Source organism: Onychomys torridus, chromosome 13 (genome assembly GCF_903995425.1).
Source record: "Onychomys torridus chromosome 13, mOncTor1.1, whole genome shotgun sequence".
Classification (NCBI taxonomy): Eukaryota; Metazoa; Chordata; class Mammalia; order Rodentia; family Cricetidae; genus Onychomys; species Onychomys torridus.
The window spans coordinates 414365-433083 of record NC_050455.1 but is presented as its reverse complement, the minus strand read 5'-3'; the positions used below and the strand labels follow the sequence as shown (position 1 = coordinate 433083).

The 18719-nt window shown below is 37.4% G+C and overlaps 1 protein-coding gene across 3 annotated transcripts in view; it reads left to right on the top strand.

The window, feature by feature from the left end:
- Usp14 (ubiquitin specific peptidase 14) overlaps positions 1 to 18719 on the top strand; it is a 37672-nt gene that overhangs the window by 13001 nt on the left and 5952 nt on the right. For 2 of the 3 annotated variants that reach the window (XM_036205088.1, XM_036205090.1), the window contains 10 exons: positions 60 to 164; positions 1304 to 1407; positions 7408 to 7466; positions 9197 to 9327; positions 10982 to 11062; positions 11402 to 11484; positions 12201 to 12315; positions 15556 to 15621; positions 16127 to 16219; positions 17716 to 17844. In XM_036205088.1, the coding sequence (XP_036060981.1) occupies positions 60 to 164; positions 1304 to 1407; positions 7408 to 7466; positions 9197 to 9327; positions 10982 to 11062; positions 11402 to 11484; positions 12201 to 12315; positions 15556 to 15621; positions 16127 to 16219; positions 17716 to 17844 (966 nt within the window). The remainder of the gene's footprint in view (positions 1 to 59; positions 165 to 1303; positions 1408 to 7407; positions 7467 to 9196; positions 9328 to 10981; positions 11063 to 11401; positions 11485 to 12200; positions 12316 to 15555; positions 15622 to 16126; positions 16220 to 17715; positions 17845 to 18719) is intronic. The other variant, XM_036205089.1, reaches the window with a different exon arrangement.

The window sequence follows — 18719 nt, the reverse complement described above, 5'->3', positions numbered from 1 at the left end:
ATTGAACATAACATTGTCAGCTTTTAAGTATTTTCATGAACTTATTTCTTTTGTAACAGGGAATGACTGTACTAATGATGGGGTCAGCAGATGCTCTTCCAGAAGAACCCTCAGCTAAAACTGTCTTCGTAGAAGACATGACAGAAGAACAGTTAGCAACTGCTGTAAGACACCAGATTTTATGTTGGGTCACTACTTTTTGAAGGACAGTTACTAAGATGTCTTCCAGAAAGTAGTATCTAAAGGGTTTGATTTAATTATTAATATTGATGTATGTTAGCAATGAGCAGAATTTTAATATTTTTGAAAGGAGCTTAAGTTTGTCCTGTAGACAGGTCATCATAAAACTCAGGAGTTCCTTGATATTGTATACTTTGATTATTATAGCTTTTCTTCATTACAAGTGGTTTTAACTTAAGCTTAATTTCTATTTAGCATTAAATGTAGCATTCCTAATTCAGGGTGTATGCTTTTATACTTCAAAGTTATGAGATATTAAGGACTAATTATTTTACAGATGAAGGTGTTATGTAATGCACACACAAATATACAAATATGAATTTATATAATGTAAGTATTGGGAAGATAATTCTGTTGAAATATTAACTACTTACGAGAAAACAGTATCAAAGAAAAGCTTAAATGATAGGATATTTAAATTCTTAAAACCTTCCATGTTAAATACAGTTTATCTTTTTTTTTTTTTTTTTAATGGTACTGAGGATCAAACTAAGGGCATTCTAAAGCAAGCACTCTCCCACCGAGCTATGGCCTGGCTTGTATTCCAAAAGTCAATGCAAAACCAATATAGAAAATAGTCAAGAATTGTCAAATTAAAATAAACACACACCTAGTACTATATACATCTTTTGGAAGTGAAAGGATCTTTGAGACTGAGACTCACTGTGTTGCCCAGACAATCTTGGATTCATGATACCTTTCTTCTGACTATTGAGATTGCAGGCATGCACTACCAAGCCCAACTCATTTGTGTGTTTGTTTTTGTGTGTTTGTTCTGAAGTCTTTCTATTGCATGTTTTTCTACCTGTTTTCTTGCCAAGCCTGTAAACGATATAGAACTGATAGGCTTGTGCTCCTGTTTTTTAGAAGAGAATTAAAACAGAATTGTTGCCAGCATGATGCAAGTAAAAATTTTCTGTTATGGGAAATGAAAGAACACTGTTTTAGTGTGAAGTTAGAATATTAATTGATGGGGCTGGTAAATGATTCTTGACTCAGTGTGACTTATGTATGCCATGTCCTTTTATAAATGTGTTAATCCTACTCCATCCCCTTTTATCAGATGGAGTTACCATGTGGATTGACAAACCTTGGTAACACTTGTTACATGAATGCTACAGTTCAGTGTATTCGTTCTGTGCCTGAACTCAAAGATGCCCTTAAAAGGTAAGATTGAAAAGAACTGGTTTAAGTCTCTGGATGAGTGGCACTACTTTCTTTCATAGCATCTTCACTAGGATAATTATTATACCAGGTCATTCTTAATGCACTCATGGTTTTTATTCACAGAATTGTAATTGTACAACTGTTATGCTAATTTTTGGAAACCTCCGCTCTCTTAAAGGAAATGTAGCCAGTCATGGTAGTGCACACTCCAGCATTCAGGAGGAAGAGGCAGGTGGATTGCTGGGTTCAAGACTAGCCTGGTTTGTATTATGAGTAATGGGCCTATCTCCAATAAATGAATGAAAGAAAGAAAGAAAGAAAGAAAGGACATATGTACCCACTGGTAGTCACTTTTATTTTTCCACTTACCTTCAGCAATTAATTTACTTTCTACTTTATAATATAATTTGCCCATTTGGGGACATTTCATATACATATAACCATATAATTAATATGTGGTCTTCCAGTTGGCTTTATTCATTTTGCATAATAATTTCAAAGGTTCATTCATGCAGAACATGTATTACTCTGTTACTGTTTCATGGTATACACATATAAAATTTTATTTATTCATTCTGTTGGTAGGATTGTGTCCACTGTTATGAATAATGCTGGTATGGACATTGTGTTACTTTTCTAATGCTGTGGTAAAATACCACAACTAAACTAGCCGCTTAAGGAAGAGAGAAAGGGTTTATGTAGGTGACACAGCTTAAAGCATTGGAGGAACCAGATTTGTTAAACAGGCAGACCTATTTTCTTCAAAGGAAGAAAATGCTGGAATGGATGTTGTCTAACAACCTGGTAATCTTTTTGCTATTCTGTGAGCCAGCCTTCCTGAATCCCCCAGTATCCTGAACATTGTTTAGGCTTTTATTCTGAGCTTAGTCTCTCAGTGAAGGGAACCCATCCTTATGAGAGGTTCCATATACTTTGCATGTTTCATCAATAGACTGTATCCTAATGCTTATCACAGATCCTCCCTAGGCCCTGGCCCTGAGTGTAGTTAGAGTTTTCCTGCCTGGCCCAGTCAGGACAAATCTCTCTTACCCGCCAGTCCCACAGTCGCTTAGACCCAACCAAGAAAGCACATAGAAATTTACATTGTTTACAAATTGTGTGGCTGTGGCAGGCTTCTTGTTATCAACTTCTTCTATCTTAAATTAACCCATTTCTGTTAGTCTATACTTTGCCACATGGCTTGCGGCTTACCAGTGTCTTTACATGTTGCTTCTCATGGAGGCGGCTGGTGGTGTCTCCCCCCAGCCTTCTACTTCCCAGAATCCTCTTCTCTCTTGTCCCGCCTATACTTCCTGCCTGGCCACTGGCCAATCAGAACTTTATTTACACAGAGCGATATCCACAGCACCTGAGCTCTGTTTATCAGCCAGTAGAACTCATTCTTACTGTAAAGGTCACATTGGCTTTGCTACTTTGCAAGGAGTTTCTATGTAGCTATATCTAAAGCTTTGTTGTGATAATTGTCACTTGGAAACCTTTTTCCAAATTTTTACTGTGCTTAATTGTGTAAGAAAAATAAACCCCGAGGTCAGACTCTGGACGTTTTTGACCCAGCACCTGCTAAAGTGCTGATCCTGAGTTCCATTCTTCCCTCATTTCCCTGCTGTCCATGAGGCTTGCAGTGTCCCCGCCACATTTATTTTGGCTTACAGTTCCAAAGGGATAGTAGACACTCTATGGTGGTATAATGGTAGGAAAGGTTTGGCAGCAGGCAGGCATGGCTGCAGAAGCAGGAAGCTGGCTGATCACCTTTATTGTACACAAGAAGCAGAGAGGGAACAAGAAGTGATACAAGGCTATAAACTCTTTTTTTTTTTTTTTTTTTTGAGACAGTGTTGGAGATCCACCTGGCTCTGCCTCTCAGAGTGCTGGAATTAAAGGCATGTGCCACCGTCACCCTGCAGCTATAAACTCTTAAAGTCCACTCCTACTTACTTCAGAAAGTCCATAACTTCTCCAAACAGCACTATGAACTCAGGACTCTGTCTCCATATAAATGAGCCTATGGGGGATGTTTCTCATTCAACCCACTGCAGGCATTCATATACGAACATTTGGACAATCTGTTTTCATTTCTCTTGTTTATGTACCTAGGAATGGGTTGTTTAATCATAGGTTAACTGTTTAAGATTTTGAGAAACGAAACTTTTTTGTTTTGTTTTGTTTTTTGAGACAGGGTTTTTCTGTGTAGTTTTGGTGCCTGTCCTGGATCTCACTCTGTAGACCAGGGTAGCCTCGAACTCGCAGAGATCCGCCTGGCTCTGCCTCCCCAGTACTGGGATTAAAGGTGCCTGCCACCACCGCCCGGCTGAGAAATGAAATTTTTTGCAAAGAGTCTGCACCATTTTCCAGCAGTGGAAAAAGGCTCTAATTTTTCCACCTGCGTTCAGTAAGTACAGTTACAGTCTGAAGTTGATTGCAGGCATCCTACAGGTGTGAAGTGGTGACTGATGTTTCTAATGTCTAATGATGTTGAGTATCTTTTCAGGTAAAGAACATTTATATATGCTTTGAAAATGTCTATTTAAATCTTTGGCCTGTTTTTGAGTTATTTGCCCTTTTTAAAAAAAAAAATCGGGTTGGGGATTTAGCTCAGTGGTAAAGCGCTTGCTAGAGCTCAAGGCCCTGGGTTCGGTCCTCCGCTCCAGCAAAAAAATAAAAATCAGTTGTAGTTTTAAAAATATATTCTAAATTGACTTACCAGATAATTTGTAAGTGCTTTTTTTCTGTATTCTGAATTGTTTAATTTTGTGGAGAGTGTGTTTATAGCACATTAAGAAATACTTTAATGTAGGAGCTAGGGAGATAGATGGCTCAGTAGATGACTGTGGTTGGTATGCAAGCCTGGTAACCTGAGTTTGGTCACTAGAACCTGTGTAAATGGACAGATACAGTGGCATGTGTCTATAACCCAGCACTCCTGTGGCCAGATGGGAGGCACAGAGACAGACAAATTGCTTGGAAGCTTACAAGCCATCTAGCTATAGAGTATGCTGTGAGACCCTTCCTCAGCAAACTCAAAGGAGAGCATGAACTCCCAAAAGTCCTCTGATTCTCACATGTGCATTAAAGCATATGAGTGCACACAGAGCAGATTTAAAAAACATTTTAATGTAGTTGAATTTTATTTCTCATTTTATCTCATACTTTTGGTGTTACGTTAGAAATTAATTCTGTACTATAACATTATAAACATTTATACTATGTTTTTTGTTTGTTTTGTTTTGTTTGAGACAGGTTCTCTGGTTTTCCTGGAACTCACTATATAGACCAGGTTGGTCTTGAAACTTAGAGAAATCCACCTGCCTCTACCTCTGCTGGCTTTAAAGGTGTGAACTACCACTCCAGGCCACATTTCCTTTTTGAGGGAAGAGAAATTTTTCATTGAGGAATTTTTCCCATCAATTTTTTTATGTATTACGGTATCTTTTTTGCATATAGATAATACAGTTCTTCCAGTGCTGTCAAACTGTTCTAACTCATTCAGTTATCTTAGCAGCTTTGTTAACACTAGTTTATGTCTGGATTTTTAATTTTGTTCCCTTAACCTGTAGGTTTAACTATGCTAGTTGAATGGTAGTTTTATAAAAGAATGAAAACTTTGTTTTTATATTCCATCACACAAGTAAATGAAAGTCAGATTTTTTGAGAACCTATGCATTAGTCTGTAAATCTCTTCTTAGTGAGTATAAATTAAAAAATAGTAGGGGCTAGAGAGATGGCTCAGCAATTAGAGCACTGAACTGCTCTTGCAGAAGATCTAGACTCACTTCCTAGCACCCACATGGCAGCTCATAGTTGTCTATCTCTAACTCCAGTTCCAGAGGGTCTGACACCCGGGGTGATGTACATCCATATATGCAAACAAAACACTCATGCACATAAAATAAAATACATGAATCCTTAAAAAAATTCCATAGGGGCCAGTGAGATTTCTCAGTAAAGATGCTTGCTGCATGACCTGAGTTCAGTATCCAAGACCCACATGTGGAAGGAGAAAACTGATGCCTGACAGTTGTCCTTTCTCAGCTGTGGCATGCATGTGCATACATGTATGTGAGTGCACGTGGCACGCACGCGCGCGCGCACACACACACACACACACACACACACACACACACTATAATAATCATAGTTGTTTGTATGATGGTGATTGGGAGCCTTTATTGAAAGATTTTAAGGAGAATAGAAGCATTCAAATTATTCAGTTCTGGATACTGGCAGATATCACTTTTATTTTTACTTAGAAATATGGCCTGATACAATCATAGTAAGCTTTTTGTAATTTTTCAAAAGACTTACTTTTTTTTTTAAACCTATTTCTTTTGGTGCAAATACCCTAGATCAAAATTGTTTCTTCCGTAGTTAATAGTTATTTCTCAAAGGGTTCTAGGCCTTTCTGGTCTGAGAGTGGTTGCTATTCTTTTTTTGTTAATAGTTACTGGTTTTCTTCTTTATTTTATTTTCCTAAGTGTTCTTAGAATCTAAGAGTTTATTTTTCCTAATCTGTGGTGCTCAGTTAGGCACTTTGACTAAATCAGAACTTTCAGGTCTGATATTTATAATTTTTAAAGTATTATTTTATGTGTATGAGTGTTTTGTCTGCATGTATGTTTGCACCACAGGTGTTCCCGATTCCCTTGGAGGCCAGAAAAGGGCATTGGGTCTCCTGAAACTAGAGTTATGGTTTTGAGCTGCCATGTGGGTACTGGGAATTGAACCTGGGTCCTCTGCAAAAGGACCTCTAAACCACTGAGCCATCTCTCCAGCCCAAAATCTTTAGATCAAATTTTCAAAGTTTCTAATATTTTTATCTGCATTTTACTTTTAAAAAGTTGTGTGTTGTGGTTGTGCCCCTAGTCTGTTGTCACTGGCTGGTTAACTACTTGTTTATTATTATTATTTCCAAACAGTGCGCTGCTCTCAAGTTTTGTGTATTGGCCCTACTTTGATTTCTTTGAGAATCTGAAGTAGTCTTTAAGATGTTTCCTGCCCTCTACTCCATTTGACCCTATAAATTAAAAAACAAAAACAAAACAAAAAAACAAGAAAACCCCAAGAAACTATAGTTTTGAAAGTTAGAAACAGATGACAGGAAAGCAAAGCCCTTGAGTTGGAGGTAATTTAACATCTTTCCTGTGCCCTCTTTCATCCTATTTAAGTAAGCAAAGTGCTTTTATGTTTTTAAATTAAGACATATTTTACATCTACAGGGATAGATTCCATATATGTTTGATTTGATTGTTTATTTTTTTCCTTGCTGGATTTGATTGTTTTTGAGAGATGTGATGCTCTGTAATCTGTTTTTCCTACCAAACTAGAACATTTCATTTTCCAGAAGTTTTGTACTTTTTCTCCAGTTAATAATCCTCATTCACTCCAAGTACATTCATTGACTTCAGATTTCATGTTATTTTGCAGTTCTGGAATACAAATGGATCATGCAGACTTTCCTTTTTGGTTTAGTTTTTTACTCAATCTAATGTTGAGATTTGTCAAGGTTGATCATACTTGTAGTTCTGGTGGTCCCTTATTACTTACTCTTTTGGATATGTTGTAGGAATGCTATCTATGTTTTACCATAGAGAATTTGTCGTGAATGGAAATTGAGATTCTTTATAATGAGGTAATGTGTGAGCATCATTGGATGCTTCATGTTCTGTGCTGTTGTAAACTAACTGAGCTGAAAGTGAAAGTAGAACTCTACTGGAACCTTGATCTCCCAGTGACTGTTTCATGTTAGCTGAGTCAATGCTGAAAGTAGGTATATAGCTTTTACTCCAAGCGGGGAAAAAAAAAAAGCTTTTAAGTTTAAGTAGCCTTTTAAAGTCCATTGTGCTTATATGAGTAAGACCAGAAAGGAAAAATTACGCTGAGAAATTTGAATTCAAGAGTATCCTAATAAGTTCTTTTAACTTATTTTTTCTCTTTTAAATTTCAGGATGAATTTAATTGTGTTGTTATACTTAATGTTCCTAGGTATGCAGGTGCCTTGAGAGCTTCAGGGGAAATGGCTTCAGCACAGTATATTACTGCAGGTCAGTATGTATACTGAGAGAGGCTGTCCTATTCAATAAATGTTATTTATATGTGTATGTATGTGGGTACGTGCACATGTAGAGGTCAGAGGAACAACTTTTGCAAGTGGGTTCTCTCCTTGGACCTGTGAGTCCTAGGGGAATTGAATTAACATTTGTTAGGCTTGGCAGTAGGTACCTTTACCTCTTGAACCATCTCCAGGTAAAGCCATATTACCTCTTTTATTTAAAAAAAAAAAAAGTGGTGGTGGTAGGCCTGGTGCCCTAAGCCTTTAATCCCAGCATTTAGGAGGCAGAGGCAGGTGGATCTTTGTAGGTTCCAGGATAGCTAGGGTTACATAAAGAGACAATGTCTCAAAACTAATGAACAAACAAATAGCAACAGTTTTTTTTTTTTTTTTTTGGTCTGTCACTTCATTCATATGGAGTATCTTTACCCTTGCATTAAATAATTTAAAATGTATCCAGATTACAAACCAATGATGTATTTTTTTCTTGAAAAATAAACCTTTGACACCCAGGCGGTGGCGCAAGCCTTTAATCCCAGCACTTGGGAGGCAGAGGCAGGTGGATCTCTGGGCGTTCAAGGCCAGTCTGGTCTCCAAAGCAAGTTCCAGGAAAGGCGCAAAGCTACACAGAGAAACCCTGTCTTGAAAAAAAAAAAAAAAAAAAAAAAAAACCTTTGAAGTGGTAGTACCTGGAGTATAAGCAATAGGAAGACCTTGTCTTTAAAAGAAGTAAAATAACCCTCTGGGGTTTTTCTTTGTTTGGTGTATGTTTATGTAGTTGCATTTTTGTGTGTTGTGTATTGGTACATGTGGAGCCAGGGGTCAACCTCAGGTGTTGTTCTTCAGGAGCCATCTATCTTTTTGTTTGGGAATTAGGTCTTGGTGGTCATTGAACCCAGGGATCTACCTGTTCCCACCTCCCTAGCGTTGGAATAACAAGTGTGTACCACTGTCTCCAGCTTTTTTTTATTGTGTTCTGAGAGTTGAACTCAGGCTCTTATGCTTTTATGCTACACACTTTATTGATTGGGTCATCTCCCCAGGTCAGACTTTTTGATTTTTTTGTGTTGTAATTTTGTTTACAGGTTCTATTAGTTAAATCTCTGAGAATGACATTAGGAGGCAACAGAAATAAGTTTTAGTAGTGTTGATGTGATTATTAGTAAAAAAAAAAAAACAACTTAGTTGATGTTAATAAATATTTATGAGAATAAATCTAAATTACTATTTTTGTGGTGCTAAGGATTGAACCTAGGGCCTCATGCAAACTAAGTGTGCCCCTACTCTAAGCTATTTGATACTCTCTAAAGGCTAGATATCATGTGCTTCCTTACTGCGTGAGAAGGGTTTGACATTGTAATTAATGAATAGCTCCCACTTCATTATCAAGACAGGATGTCACCATGTAGTCCAAGTTGGTCTTGAATTCAAGATCTTATTACCATAGCTTCTTGAGAAATGGGATTATAGGTCCATACCACCATGCCTGAGTAGAAATGAGTCATCTCATAAGTAATTGGATTAGATAAGTTTTATAGCTGTGCTATCTTTCCTCAGAAGTTTTATTTAAATGTAAGTCACATGTTATACAGTCACCCATTTGAAATGTGTCCATCATTGTTCATAGTGTTGTATAATTTCAGAACATTTTCATCACTACAAGACAACTGTATATTAAATATGTTACTGTTTTTCTAAATCTCTATTTGTTTTCTTTTTAAGCCCTTAGAGATTTGTTTGATTCCATGGATAAAACTTCTTCTAGTATACCACCTATTATTCTCCTGCAATTCTTGCACATGGCTTTCCCACAGTTTGCGGAGAAGGGTGAACAAGGACAGTATCTTCAACAGGTAATCAGGGATAGGTTTCTCTTATTTTGTAAATACAAACTTAGATTATCTTTGCGTGCTTGTGTGTGTAAATGTGGGTGCACACATGTTGCAGTGTGCACTTGGTGGTCAGAGGACAACCTCTGTGTTGGTCTTTACCTTCCACCTTAAGACAGGCACTCTTGTTTTTCTGCGTGGACTCCAGGCTAGCTGGCCTACAGGCTTCTGGGGATTCTCCTCTCTACTGGAAGGAACTAGGATTACAAAGGCTCAAGCTGCACATCTGACTTTGACATAGGTTCTGGGGATTCAAATTCGGGTCCTTATGCTTGGACAGCAAGAACTTTCCCCACTTAATCCATCTCTCTAACCCAGAACTTAGGTTTTCTGCACTCAGTATAGTAATTGGAATACAGCTGGAAACACAGGGATTAGTCTGCTCTTGTTCACATCATTATCTCTTGCTCATAGTTGTGGCTATAATCTTAGCTGGTCTTCTTGATGTTTTTAATCCATGTATGTTTTGTCACACAGGCTCTGGTGTCCTTTTAAAATTCAAATAAGGGGAGGGGTAGAGTTAACGATTAAGCACTACCTTAGCATAAATGAAACTCTGGGTTTGATCTTTAGCTCCATCCCCTACATTGGTATTCTTATTTTTATATGTATTCACTATTGGGACCTTTTCTATTTTGTTCACTAAAATTTTGAAATCTGCAGTAGTGTAGCTCAATTAGCATAAAACCTGCTCGATGAATTTTCTGAAATTCTTTACTTTTTGAAAGCTCTTACTTACACCAGTTTGTTAAAGTAGTTATTTTTATGCATGATTAGAAAAACAAGGGATTGAAAGTGTGGCTCAGTGGTTAAGACTGCTTGTTGTTCTTGCAGAGGACCCAGGTTCAGTTCTCAGCACTCAGATTAGGTGGCTCCCAATTGTCTATAATTCCAGTTCCAGGAATCTAACACCCTCTTTAACATCTTTGTGGCACCCACTCATGTGTGGTGCATATACATATACTCAGGAACACTTACACCAGTAAATAAGTGTTTAAAAAATTTTAGAACAGTTTAATTTTTCTATTCTTTTTGTGTGAAATGTATGGATGTGTGTGTGGGGTTGAGATATGTATGGCATGGTTGCATATATGGAGGGTAAAGGACCATGTTCAGAGGTCAGGGTTTTCTCCTAATACCGTGTGGGTTTCAAGGATCAAACTCAGGTTATCAGGTTTGGTGGCAGGTGAATTTGCCTTACCTGTTGGGCTATCTTACCAGCCTCTGTGTGTGTAGGTGGAGTGGGGTGGGGGTTGAGAGTCTTGCTATGTAGCTTAGCTTGGCCCAAAATTGATGGCCATGCTCCTGCCTTGACCTTCTGAGTGCTGAGAATAAGATGTCCAGTTAACAAGTTTTGTTTATTTTGAGACAGGGTTTTGCTGTGTAACCCTGACTGGCCTGGAATTGTGTAGATCAGGCAGCCTTGAATCTGTGACAGTGCTCCTACCTCTGCTTCCCAAGTGTGGGATTGTAGGTGTGCAGCATCATGCCCACTTCTGCTTGAATGTTTCTAAAGAAAATACCTTTCTTCCTTAAGGAAACAATAATTAGTTTGAAAGAATTTTATAGACTGAACACTGTCACAGCCAGGACAAAAGTGTTTCATTTTACATCACAGGATGCTAATGAGTGCTGGATACAAATGATGCGAGTACTGCAGCAGAAACTAGAAGCCATAGAGGACGATTCTGTTAAAGAGGTGAGCGAGATGTATTTGTGATCAACTCATTATTCCACTTTGTGTTTTATTTTCATTTTCTTTTTGACTTTCCCACATCTTAACAGGTAGATATCTGCTGGAATAGTTGAGATGCTCAGCCTGTACTTAGAATTTGAGGACTTGCATTTTAGTCTATTTGTAAACAAAACCTATTGATATTTATTGAACATGTTTAATCTTTTGGTAATTTTTTTTTTATTCATAGAATGAAATACACAAAAGGCCTGCACTTAAACAAATCTTAAGTATGTATTAGTAAACTGGATTTTGTTGAAATCTACAAAAAGTAAAACTAGAATTTTCTTTTTAATTTTGCAGACAGATTCTTCTGCATCAGCAGTGACACCTTCTAAAAAGAAAAGCTTAATTGATCAGTTTTTTGGTGTTGAGTTTGAAACTACGTATCCTTAATGAGCCAAGATTTGTATAGACCGTATTCATAATTTATAAGAAGTAAATTGTCAATAAGAGCAGAGTTGGCTGATTGGCATTGGAGGGTAGAAAAATTCATCAGGATTTTGTGCCTAAAAATTTACAGTAATGTGAATTAGGAGTTTATAAAATAGTCATCCAGTGATTTTGAACTTTAGATAAATGTGTATGTATATACTTTACAGATTCCCTGAAGCTGTAGTTATAGATGGTTGTGGGCACCTGACATGGGTGATGGGAATTAAATTCAGGTCCTTTGGAAGAGCAGTACATGATTTTAACTACTGAGCCATCTCTCCAGCCCCCATTATTTTTTCTTATTAACATCTTAAGTGTGTCTGATTAATTTATCTCATAGAGAAGTGTTAGCTTACATGAAGTTAATGTATTAATAATGTACATGAATTTAAGGAACTTGTTTTCTGAGTTATGGGTAGAAATCTGGAGAACATTTTTGCTCATCTTTGGATCATTAAAATACTTATAATGACAATTTATATCTTCAACACATACTCATTTTTGTTGATAAAGTTGTTGGTGGGCAAAGCATGTTGCAGTGAATCTTTACTGGGAGACTAATGTTTGAAATAAACCAACAAATTACTATTAATAACTCTAGGATAATTTATCTTTTCAAGATTAATTAACAAATTGAATAGCTGTTGCCATTCCTTAATTTGCAAAGCATGAAATGTACAGAATCTGAAGAAGAAGAGGTCACCAAAGGAAAGGAAAATCAACTTCAACTGAGTTGTTTCATCAACCAGGAAGTTAAATATCTTTTCACAGGGCTTAAATTGGTAAGGAAATCATGGCTGAGCCTCTTGTGGGTTCTGTATTTGTGAACAAGCCTGTTGGCTAGAATTTGTTTGTAAACTCAACGGTGCTCCCTGCTGTGCTTTGCTGGTTATCTGCAGAGGAGTTGTGCATGCACAGGTTGTGGGATTTTGCGGTATGTGTGTGGAGGTCAAGGGGCAACCTTCTGAGGTGTTCCTCCTCAGGCAATGCCCACTTTGTCTTTAAGACAGTCACTGGGGTTGGGGATTTAGCTCAGTGGTAGAGTGCTTGCCTAGCAAGTGCAAGGCCCTGGGTTCGGTCCTCAGCTCAAAACAACAACAACAAAAAACTTGTCACTGATTGGTGAACATTGGTGGTGCACAGCTTTAATTCTAGCACTCAGGAGGCAGAGGCAGGTGTATTTCTGTGAGGTCAAGGCTAGCCTGGTTTGTAGACCAGCTTCCAGGATAGCCAGAGCTACGCAAAGAAACCTTGTCTCAAAAAACAAACAAATGACAGTCATTGACTTGACAACTTGGCTAATTGGGCAGCAAGACACAGGGATCTGCCTATTTTCCTTCCCAGCACTGGAGTCATAAGTGTGACACTATCCCTGGGTTTTAATACAGCTTCTAAAGCTCCAGCTTGGGTCCTCAGGTCTGTGTGACACGAACAGTACTGACAGCTGCTTCCCCAGCGCAGTAGCACAGTTTTTGAGTTGAGTACCACACAGTCCTACACGAATCGCTCTGCCTTCTTGTTTAGTTTGCACACCATATACTTGTCCTTTGTTACCATCATGCTTTTTTACGTTTGTGTGTTTGTTGGTAATTTTGTGTTTAGAATTATCCCCAAGCATACAACATTCCTAAGTAGAAGGATGCTGTATTTATTGTGCTTTATGAGGAAAATATGTGTACTAGGATTGACCTGAGTGTGAGCTAGGGTGCTATTGGTTATAGGTTCAGCACTGTAGGTGAAGTAAGATGTCTTCAAAATGGAATAATTTTCTGGTGGTTGTTTGATGGAAAGGTGATCAGAAGTTTGCAGGAACATACTTAGTGTTTCTCTTAGGAACATGGTTTGGTATTTATTAATTCAGTGCTCATGGTGTCATCAATAAAATACAGCTGCTCTGAATATCACGAATTGCCTGTGTATTTGGAAGTCACACTTCAGTTGGGCTTTTAACTAATAAAGCATTATTAGCATAGTTTCATAAATTATTGAATACAAGTTAGATGGCATAAAAAAAGAAATGTGAATGTTAATTGGAGTTAGAATTAAATGTTTGTCAGGGAGGGATTCTGCAGGCAGTTTTCTTAATTTTGTAAAATTTTAGCAAAGGTATATATCAGAGTCCTGGATGACAACTTGATAGCATTGTATTATGTTAAGTATAACTTGCTGATGAATACTTTGACATAAGCGCGCGTGTGCGCGTGTACGAGCATGTACACATATGTACACACTATGTAGCTCAGGAACTTCCAGACCTCTTGGCTCAGCTTCTATGTTGTTGGGATTACTGTCCACCAGCACACCTAATTCCAGCTATGCCTTTTTGAATTTTTCTTGAATATTTCTGAATTGGGTAGGTTTTTTTTTCCTTTATAATTTTAAAGATTTTATCATCATCATTTTGTTTGGATCTTTTTCTTTTCTTTTCTTTTCTTTTTTTTTTTGACCCCCTTTTTTGAGATAGGATCTCTCTGTGTAGCCCTGGCTATCCTAGAACTTGCTCTGTAGACCAGGCTGGCCTCGAACTCACAGAGATCCACTTGCCTCTACCTCCTGAATGGTGAGGCTAAAGGCATGTGCCACCCCTCACCTCTAGCTCTTTGTTTGGATTTTAAATCATTTTAGTTCATGTTTCACCTTTGCATGGTTATGTGTTAAAGCTCCACAGTGATTCCTTTTATAATGTGATTGGTAATTTTTTTTAATTACACAATTTAAGATAATATATTATAAACAATAAGTTCTTTAGTTCATATTTTTTAGTGTTGCTAAGTTATATATGCATATATAAATAGATAGCACATTGATAATAATAGAGAATCTTTATTACATATGAACTTTTAAAAAATTAATTTATTTTTACTTTATTTGCATTGGTGTTTTGCTGCGTGTAAATAGACTGTGTGGGGGTGTCAGATCTTAGAGTTACAGTTGTGAGCTGCCATGTGGGTGCTGGGACTTGAACCCAGGTCCTCAGGAAGAACAGTCAGTGCTCTTAACCACTGAGCCATCTCATCTCTCCAGCCCAACATATGAACTTTTATTTTTTCGAGACAGGGTTTCTCTGTACTTTTGGTGCCTATCCTGGATCTCACTCTGTAGACCTGCCTCTACCTCCCGAGACTTTAACAAATGTGGCCAGAGGAGATAAATTTTAGCTAAAGATTTCCTCACACTTAGTGCAGTGGTTCTCAACCTTCCTAATGCCATGGCCCTTTAATACAGTTCCTCACATTGTGGAGACCCCAGCCATAAAATTATTTTTGTTGCTACTTCATAACTGTAATTTTGCTATTGTTATAAATTGTAATGTAAATATCTATATGTAGGATATCTGATGTCTGATCTCTGTGTAAGGGTCATTAAACACCCCCAAAGAGGTTGCAATCCACAGGTTGAGAACCACTGCCTTAGATTAACAAGTTTTCTTTGTTAATTCTTCTCAGATTTAAAATTAACCTAATTAATGCTGGCAGGCTTTTATATATAATTCACAAAGAACAAAGATTTCCTACATTCTCTTAATTTCTAGTGTGAGTATTCTGAGTATTCATAGATATAGGTGACAGAAGGCTTTATTATTTAATAAAATAATAATTAAAATAATAATTTACTTTCTCTGACTTTGAGTAACAACATTGTATTCAGAGGAATTCTTTTTGGTTTGTCTGTCTTTTTTTTCCTCCAAGGCAGGGTTTCTCTGTTTAATAGCTCTGGCTGGTCTCAAACTCAAGAGATTTGCCTGCCTTTGCCTCCTGAGTTCTGGGATTAAAGGTGTGCACCACCACTGCCTGGTGGGAGGAATTCTTAATAGTATATATTACATGATTGCTTATAATAAATATTGAGGAAAACCTTAAAAAAAAAAAACCCATGTCATGTTTATTCTATCCATGTCATGGGTAAATCCACTGATGTATTATTATTAATAGTGCTGTTTTTAAAAATTAGATGTATGATTCTGTGTTGCAGAAAATAGTTTTTAAATCTGATGTTTGGTTGTCTGTAATGTCTTTTTTTAGCGACTTCAGGAAGAAATTACTAAACAGTCTCCAACATTGCAGAGAAATGCTTTGTACATCAAATCTGTAAGTTATATTTCCTTTTGAAATTGAATTCCCTTTCATTGAAAGGGTTCAGGGGCAGGGAGGTGACTCAGCAGGAGAACTGCTTGCTGTGCAAGCCTGAGAATTGGAGTTTGGAACCTCAGAACTCATGTAAAAGCTAGGTAGGCTTGGCTTCGTGCTTCTAATCCCAGGGTGTTGCAGGTGGAGCTGGCTGGTTGGACTAGTCAAGACAGTGAGGTCAGGGTTCAGCAAGAGATGTAAAAGGTGAGGAATGATTGAGAAAGACACCTGCTGTCAACTTTAGTCCTCCATGTGGACAGTCACACATGTGCACTTACACATACATGTGCCTATGTAGATACTTGTAAACATGCACACAAATACACATTCAGATTCTCAACTACACTACACACATGAAAAGAGAAAGGGTTCCAGTTAATTTTATCTAATCTTTGTTTTTACCACCCAAAATAAAAAAAACTCGTGGCTTTAGATATAAAGGATATGTTCCCATTTCTCTCCTTAGTCTAAGATCAGCCGGCTGCCTGCCTACTTAACTATCCAGATGGTTCGATTTTTTTATAAAGAGAAAGAATCTGTGAACGCCAAAGTTCTTAAGGTTAGTAATGAATTTTTTTGTTTTGTTTTTTGTTTTTAGCTTTGCCTTTCCTGGATCTCGCTCTGTAGTCCAGGCTGGCTTCGAACTCACAAAGATCAGCCTGGCTCTGTCTCCCAAGTGCTGGGATTAAAGGCGTGCGCCGCCACCGCCCGGCATAGTAATGAATTTTAATCTGTATATTAAATATGATCCTTTGAAGGCAATTCCTAATCCATAGTAGATTTATTTACCCTATTAAAAATAGCTTTCAGCTGGGCAGTGGTGGCACATGTTTTTAATCCCTTTAAGCACTTGGGCAGCAGAGACAGAAGGATCTTTTGAGTTCCTGGCCAGTATGCTCTATAGAGTGAGTTCCAGGACAGCCAGAGATATACAGGGAAACCCTGTCTTAAAAAACAAACAAACTACAAAAAACCTAAAAGAATAGTTTTGAGATGGTTAGGGGTGACTAATATTAGGCAGGTGATCCTTAGTGCACAGTGTTTATTATAATTATGTATTATCCTTTTTGTTTTACAATTGCCTGGCCTCTTCTTCCAGCCTCAAACACCTTTTAAGTCTTGAAGCCAGCATTTTATATTTTTTTAAAAGATTCACAGATAATTGTATTATTTCTTGCACACCCCAGAAATAGTGCCTTAAATTAGATCCTTCACTTCATAGATCAGATTTGAGGGGATTTGTTAGAAATACGGACAGAAGCAGTAAGTACACTGCATTGCATTTAAACATCACAGAGCTTAAGCTGTGATCCCTTGAACTGTGTTGAACTGGGTAGTCTAGCTGTGTGTACAGAATTCCTTGGAAGAGTTCTATGAATGAATATAGCCTCTGGAGCTGAATTTCATAACATTTTCTCATGGAATTGTAGGTGAAGGTTAAATGTAGCTTGGGTCTATACTAGAATTTACTGTAACTATTTTAATATGTTCTTTTAATGTTTCAATATTGTTTCTATATAAAATTGTGTTTCACAGCAAAGCACTGACCAGTTGAAACACCACATTGGGATCCATTACTTGCATAGCATCTCACCTATTTCTGCATCACTGCTCTGTTACACAACTATGGCTTCTGTGGTCATGTGTATAGGCTTGATTATTTAATGGAAAAAGATCTCAAAAAGTAGTTACTGAATAAAAGTTATAATCAGATCATTCTTTAATTTTAAGTGTTTGAGAATTTCGTATGTGCATATAATTTGTTTTGGTCAAATCCACCCCTCACTCCTTTCCCTCCATTTCCTCCCAACCCTACACCACTATTCCCTCCCAGTTTCGTCCCAGTTTCGCGGGTTCTTTCTGTAAGCAGAGAGCCCTCTTAGTGCAGGTCACCCTTGAGAATAAGTCTAAAGTGTTTTCTTCAGCTTCAGTCCTCCACTGTGACGTCACAGATTTCATTTTCAACTTTTATTTGAATTATGAAAGTATTACTTTGAAAATGTTATATGTATTGTAAATAATTGTCCTTTTGCACTTGTTTTCTTTTTGTTATAGGATGTTAAATTTCCTCTTATGTTAGATGTGTATGAACTCTGCACACCAGAACTTCAAGAGAAAATGGTCTCTTTTCGGTCAAAATTCAAGGATCTAGAAGATAAAAAAGTGACTCAGCAACCAAATGGAGTAGGTTCCTTTTGCTATATTTTTACTATTGCCATTTCAGTCTTCATTTAGTGTATAGCAGTAGCAGTTACTGTTATGAAAATGGTCAGCCTGCATTTCAGTTGCATGTCTTGATGCTGGCCTCTCACCACCTGTAGATGCACTGATGCAGTGCGAGAAGCAGAGGCTCTGTTGTGGAAAGAGGCCCTTGATTATCTTTGCTCTAGAGTCTACAGCATGTGTGCATTTCACATGAAGTCTGCATTTTCCATGTGTGATGATTTTCCTTGAAGTATTTTCATCCTCTTTATAATAGAATTGGAGGTATAGAATTATCATATTAGTCTCATCTCATGTTTCAATGCTTTTGTAATTTCAAGAAAGTTACTAGATGAAATTAAGCTCCCATTTGTTAGGCATAAACTTTTTGAATTGATTCCTCATTCATAATTTGCCAGAAGTCATCCAGCCTGTGTATGTCAGTAGGCATGTTTCTTACCACTGAATAGTATTTCCTTGTGTGGGTATTCTGTTGTTTGTTTAACCATTCTTTTATTATATGATACTTACATCGTTTTCAGTTTTTGTCTATTCTGAATAAAGCTAGTAAAAATGTTCATTTGCAGATAGTAGTATAAGCAGGAGTTTCATTTTCCAATAACGAATGTCCAAAAGTATAATTGCTATGTTGCATGGTGGTTGCATGCTCAGTTTTTCAAGAAAGCGCCATATGCTTCCTACTTCATATTCCTGTCAGCAATGTATGTGTGACTGGCCCACTTTTTGACCAGCATTTGCTACTGTCACTAGTTCTCATTCAAGCCGATGGGTAGGTTGTGGTGCTGCCTGCTATTTTTTTCTGCATTTCCCAAGTTTTAATGATGTTGACTGTTTTT